The sequence below is a fragment of the Lethenteron reissneri genome, chromosome 16 (assembly GCF_015708825.2).
Source record: "Lethenteron reissneri isolate LAM-NWPU_2019-01 chromosome 16, ASM1570882v1, whole genome shotgun sequence".
In the NCBI taxonomy this organism is placed as follows: domain Eukaryota; kingdom Metazoa; phylum Chordata; class Hyperoartia; order Petromyzontiformes; family Petromyzontidae; genus Lethenteron; species Lethenteron reissneri.
Genome location: NC_083794.1, coordinates 8,230,286 through 8,236,487, shown reverse-complemented (window position 1 = coordinate 8,236,487; position 6,202 = coordinate 8,230,286). Strand labels below are relative to the sequence as shown.

At 45.8% G+C, this 6,202-nt stretch overlaps 1 protein-coding gene across 2 annotated transcripts; it reads right to left on the bottom strand.

The window, feature by feature from the left end:
- Positions 1-1,439: 1,439 nt before the first annotated feature.
- C16H4orf46 (chromosome 16 C4orf46 homolog) lies at positions 1,440-6,097 on the bottom strand. 2 transcript variants are annotated; one of them, XM_061552115.1, is made up of 3 exons: positions 5,960-6,097; positions 5,236-5,408; positions 1,440-3,128 (listed from the first exon to the last, which is right to left on the bottom strand). In XM_061552115.1, exons 2-3 carry the CDS (start codon positions 5,350-5,352, stop codon positions 2,928-2,930), a joined length of 318 nt encoding a protein of 105 aa, XP_061408099.1. In that variant the 5' UTR covers positions 5,353-5,408; positions 5,960-6,097; the 3' UTR covers positions 1,440-2,927. The 2 variants fall into 2 exon arrangements, with proteins under 2 accessions (XP_061408099.1, XP_061408100.1); XM_061552116.1 differs by having other exon boundaries at positions 5,236-5,388; positions 5,960-6,088.
- Between the last annotated feature and the right edge of the window lie 105 nt (positions 6,098-6,202).

Sequence of the window (6,202 nt, the reverse complement as noted above, 5' to 3'; positions counted from 1 at the left end):
GCAGCCCAAGCGCTGAGCCAATGAGCGCAGTTATAAGAGGGGGTGTATGACGTCACTTCCTAGGGAACTTCCCGCGCGGGATGACGTCATGTACCGGGCTGAGTTAAATGGCCGTGACGCTCGGGGCGTTGTGGTAAAAATGACGTCATGTTACCAGCTGTCTCTGGTGTAAGGGTTTATTTATTTTTCGATTAAAAGCTTTCGTGACTGCAGGGATTCATCTTCTTGGTTCTTTCGGTAAAGTCACTTCCCTTCTACGTGACTTTACCGAAAGAACCAAGAAGGGTTTATTTATGTTTTAAATCAATTGGCGCGAACTCAACAACAACAAATTCACGAATTGTCTGCAAGAGTGACCGGCCTGTGTCACCAAAATGACAAAAGCAACAAGGTAAAAAATTAAATCCAAAGTAGAACAATGAACCAAATAGAAATTAGAGGGGGTAAAAACCCGATAAGAATCAGACCAAACACAACAGAGAAATAAGAACTAAAACTACCGCGTTTCAGAGTCATTCGAAAGCAATGCACAACCATACGAAGCACTTTTACTGGTAGGAACCCACTGGTTCCACCAGCCCACAGGGGATTATTGTGTCCGTCCGTCGTGCAGGGAGGGGCTGGGTGGGGAGGGGCTGGGAGGGGCTGGGTGGGGAGCGGCCGGGAGAGTGGGGTGGGACTGGGTGGGGAGGGTGGGACTGGGTGGGAGGAGTGGGGCTGGTAAGGGAGGGGCTGGGTGGAGAGGGGAGGGTGGGAGGAGTGGGGCTGGTAAGGGAGGGGCTGGTTGGAGAGGGGAGGGTGGGAGGAGTGGGGCTGGATGGGGAGTGGGGAGGGACTGGGTGGGGAGAGTGGGGCTGGGTGGTGGGAGGAGTGGGGCTGGGTAGGGAGGGGCTGGGTGGAGAGGGGAGGGTGGGGAGGGTGGGAGGAGTGGGGCTGGGTGGGGAGGGACTGGGTGGGGAGAGTGGTGGGCTAGGTGGGGAGGGTGAGGGGCTGGGTGGGGAGGGGCTGGTCACCCCGTGGTGCCCTTATAAAACTCAACGTTTAACCTACTCACGTCGGCTTGTGCCCGCCCTCACAGTCGGGCATATTTGCGGAATACACCACGCCGCCGTTGACCCTGGCCATTGACCGAGCAACCCAACGTTCCTACCAGCTCCCTCCGCAGGAATGTGTTTATACCCGTTTAGTCCCCGCGTGGGATTGATCTATCGATTATCGAGCGATAACAGACGTAGACTGGATTCCTGGAGACCCGTTGCCTTGCGGTGAGGGTATTGAAACAAAGCAATTAACAACGAAGAGGGGCAAGAGAGCAGATCATTAAATAATTGCTCATCTGGATAATACTGTCGTGAGATTACGAACGTGTAAAGAATTACAACTCCATAAATACCACACAAACATCAAGCTGATTGTGTTTAATTAACAATTCAAAACGGTACTTACAAATGCATTTTTCAACATCACCAAGAACCGTTAAAGAAGTGTAAATAACTCCTAACTTGAAACGTAACTCTAAATTAAGGTTTTAAATTTGTGCTTGGAACCAACGATTGGTCAACGAGTCTTGACCTTTTAATTCAGCTTCCACCGTGTAAAACATTATACAACTGTTAGGACAACAGCATAATTACTGCGTACATATTCGAAAACATTTAAAAAAGGCTCACCTTCAATTGGATAAGTATTCCTACAGCAAGCATTTAAACGTGACCACAATATCAAGAAGACGCTGTGCAGAAATAAGTTGGCATATTTATTTAGAGAGAGAATTTAAGTGGGCACTTTTAGGTGGAGGTGAATAGAAAAGCCTTGAGCCCTGACTTAACAGGCACAGGGAGTCAACGCCACAGGAAGCTAACGGAAATCGGACTATTAAGACAATGAGAAAATGAGGGCATTCCAATACCATATGAACATAGCAAACTGTACTTATTTATATTTGTTGCTGCGATTACAAATAACTGGACATCGTTTAAGTCTGGGTTTCCCAGACTCGAGCTCTTCGCAAACTACCACAAGCCACCTCTCAATACAAACGTTACCTTAACGTGTTTACCAAACTCCTCTAAATACAAACGTTCAATGCTGAATGTGCTTGGTGGTTGGTATAAACCAATCGCAGCTCTTAATTTAAAGGACATTGTTATTTACATCAAAAATCCCCCATATAGCCATAACAGACTGTTGGGGCAAGTGCGGTTCGCGAGCACTTATGATATTATTTACATCACACATATACACACATTCATGCACAAGCTCTATAACCTATTTGGAATGAGTGTTCTGTATGGCATGTAGCTTGTGCAATGTGTAACGACTTAATTTGCATCTGAACAAAGAACATGGGTAAATGAGTAAAGGCAGGCTAATTGTGACCCTGTTTTAAGCGCTGATGAATATGGAGAAGACCATTATTGCTGCCCGAAACACATCAGCATGTTTAGCAAGCCTATTGCTAAGACCAAGGATGTCAAAACGTAAACAAACGCTGCTGGATATGGGTTTGAAAAGCCAATAGTCTGATGGATTAAAACATTTTATATGGAAAGAATATATACTTTTACCCATAATACTCCAAATCAATGGAAAATTACACGGCCAAGCAATAGCGTGTTTTACCACTTGTTGCAGATGTTCACAGTCCAAGCCCCGTGGCCGCCTTGACTAATACTGCGGGTGTAAATACACACCATCTGCTTCACAGTGGATATTACATATTCTGTGACAGTGCATGGCCATGAGTGCCAACATCACGGGTTCAAACTTGCTTACAAATAATTTAAATGGGAAAACACAAAGCAACATCGCCCCCAACTGCAAAACTACTGCAGACTATGTGAAACAAAGCACCTTCATGACAGCTTTTGTGCTGCGATAAGAATGGCACGAAAACCAAATGTGTAAAGCACATGGTGCTCTTGTATTTATTGTGCTGGGTCCCCCTCCTCTTCCATCTCCTCTTCCAACCCCATGGGGTTGGGCACCTGGATGCCGCGGCCACTGCGGATGAACAGAACCCAAGCGCGAATAAAGCGAGCATTCTGTGAGCACTGCTCCGAGAGGCTCTGCACCCCTTGAGCGGCAGCTTCCGTCAGGGACAAGAGCTCCACGAGTTTCTCCGTGGCCTTAGGGGAGGGAGAGGTGGTGGTCAGGGTCAGGATGGAGAGAAAGTGGGTGGCAGTCAAACCTGGGGTCAATTACAATTGTGTCCCACAATAACTTCATGAAATAAATCTCCCATGCTCTTGTTCATAATCATCATTAGCCACGTCTAAGCTGCTGCCATCTCCCACATTCCTGTAATATAAAAATGCACCTAGCACTTTGACACGAGCTGATTTCATCGCACCATATCCTCATCAGAGACACTATCTGCCTTGGCTGCCACTGTCGTCATTCTTTGAGAAATGTATGCCTGCCGAGGCACACTTCATCTTATTAATAGCTAGAGTCACGTAATTAACCTGGATATTTTTCGATTTAAAGCTTTAGTGACTGCAGGGATTCATCTTCTTGGTTCTTTCAGTCGATATCCATATTTCTCGAATAACCATAATGGTTACATGTTGGCAATATTGTAAGCCGCAACATCACTTCCTTCAAGAATAGGTTTTCCCCTTGTTTCTGGCAACAAAACAGGTGTTAAGATGTTAAAACACCAAACTGAAACCTTTTACAAGGAATCATGTCTGCATTAACCTCACTACTTGTGATCAGAATGCAAACAAAAAACATACTCTGATCATATATGCATTATCTTTGGAACTGATTGGTCCACACCAGAGACAGCTTTCTTTTGAGCCTAGTCTCAAAACGGTGTTAGACCAGAGTTTCAAAGACAAAGCATATATTATCAGAGTACGTTTTTTTGTTTGCATTCTGATCACAAGTATTGTTGTTAATTCAGACATGATTCCTTGTAAAAGGTTTCAGTTTGGTGTTTTAACATCTTAACATGTTTTGTTGCCAGAAAAAAAATGGGAAAACCGATTCTCAGATTTTGGTACTGGCAAAGGAGGTTCCATGATCACTTCCTTCTGCCAGAATTCTCTCCACAACCCCCAATTCCCCTGCCGACCTGCTGGCACCAAGGGTGGCACAGTCGGGTTTTTTACAATCGGGTTTAATTGTCTTTTTATATTAAACCCGATCATCTGAGATTTGGAGAAATCCGGTTTAATTGGTTCTAATTGCAGAACCGCACTTCGCCAACTTCTCAACGATGGGCTTCATCCATTCCAAGCTAAGGAACTCACTGGCGCCCACGATTGTGGAGGAGAAGCTCGTGTTCATCACGACCAACCTGCCCGCCGCATTCTACGACTACCCCGTGCCCGACGGCCCCCCGAGTACGATAGCAGCACCAACGAGGAAGTAACCTAAGCCTTGGATCAGAGTTTCGTATTCATTAAACCAGGTTTTAATTCCCCGAAATCGGGTTTAATTGTATTAAAGAAAAAACCCGATGCCTGCCGCTGGAAAAATCTGGTTTTTAAGTCCTTTATATTAAGTTCGCTTGCTTGCGTGCTTGCTTGCTTGCTTGCGTGCTTGCTTGCTTGCTTACGACCGTGCAAACCTTTCGGTCGTTTTTTAACCCACTTCCCGTGATCCGATCGAGCTGACATTTTCCACACAGACTTGTTGTGCGTGACAATTAATTTTCGTGAAATTTTTTTCCCAAAATTTTACACAGTTTAGGGGGAAATAAATAAATATGTCATTACCAATTGCTTAATGCTGGCAGACAATCATCTGACCTATAGGTGGCAGCCATCTCAAGCCAGATGACGAGAGGACTCTAGCCGCCACGCATATAAAGGATTTAGAGTGAAAAACTTTGTTTTTACGGGTTACTTTTTTAAATCCTTTATATTAAGTTCGCTTGCGTGCTTGCTTGCGTGCTTGCTTGCTTACGACCGTGCAAACCTTTCGGTCGTGTTTTAACCCACTTCCCGTGATCCAATCGAGCTGACTTTTTGCACACAGACTCGTTGTGCGAGACAATTAATGTTCGTGAATTTTTTTTTCCAAAATGTTACACTCTTTAGGTAAAACAAATTAAATATTTAATTACCAATTGCTTAATACTGGCAGACAATCATCTGACCCATAGGTGGCAGCCATCTCAAGCCAGAGGACGAGAGGACTCTAGCCGCCACGCATATAAAGGATTTAGAGTGAAAAACTTTGTTTTTACGGGTTATACTTATTCCACCCATGGCTGGCACGCACCCGTTCGACGTACAAGTGCAGCTCCTCTCTCAGCTCGACAGCGTCGCTCGGCTCCTCCCCGGGGCTCTGCGTGGAGGCGGCGTCCCCGCGGTCTTGCACGGTCAGGTCGCCGGACATCGCGACCCGAGCAGTCTCTACGAACAAAGGCGGCTCCTAGAGTGACAAACACAGAGCTGGGAACAGAACAGGATCCACGATTTCAGACGCTGTGCCTCCCGACAAGACCTGGTCTTCACCTGAGGACGGCTGCTCGCGTTGTGGCCGAAACGTCGTGAGAATTTTCGATTTATTTTATTATGTTTTATTTGTATTATTTTATTATTTCCCTTCTACGTGACTTTGCCGAAAGAACCAAGAAGAAGGATCCACGATGTCAATGAAGACCACACTGCTACCGTTCGAATGACGAGCAGCGCGTAAGTGTGTCTATTTCCACTTGGTTGCAAGAGAGATGCCGCGCCAGACGGACATTAACTACGAAGTGGAGACCGAGTGAAGGCAAAGGAAGGTCGGTCCAGAGTTCGGACGCCACGAACTATGGAAGAGAACAGAAGAAACTGGGGGAGGCCGTGGTTGCCCAGCAGTGGAACGTGAAAGGCGACAACCGCTAACGTATTTCTAGACGAATAAAAATAATAGAATAATAATATTTCTATTATTTATTCTTACCTACGTGACTTTACCGAAACTACCTAAGAGTATGAACGGCTAAAGTAACTCTTACTTTTGTTCCAGGAGGCTCTTGATCGCTCCAGCTGACTCGGTACAGATGTAGACGCTTAGATTAAGATGTGCGCAGTGAGATCAGCAACGAAATTGCGGGTTTCCCGCGCAAACGGAACAGCTGATCGAGGACCCCGCGAGAGGTGTCCACGCGACTGCCTGTTAAAAAAAACTTTAACTCCTGTAGAAAAACAACTTGTTCAAGTTCATTTCAAGTTCATTGATTAGGTATAGCCCTGTGAGC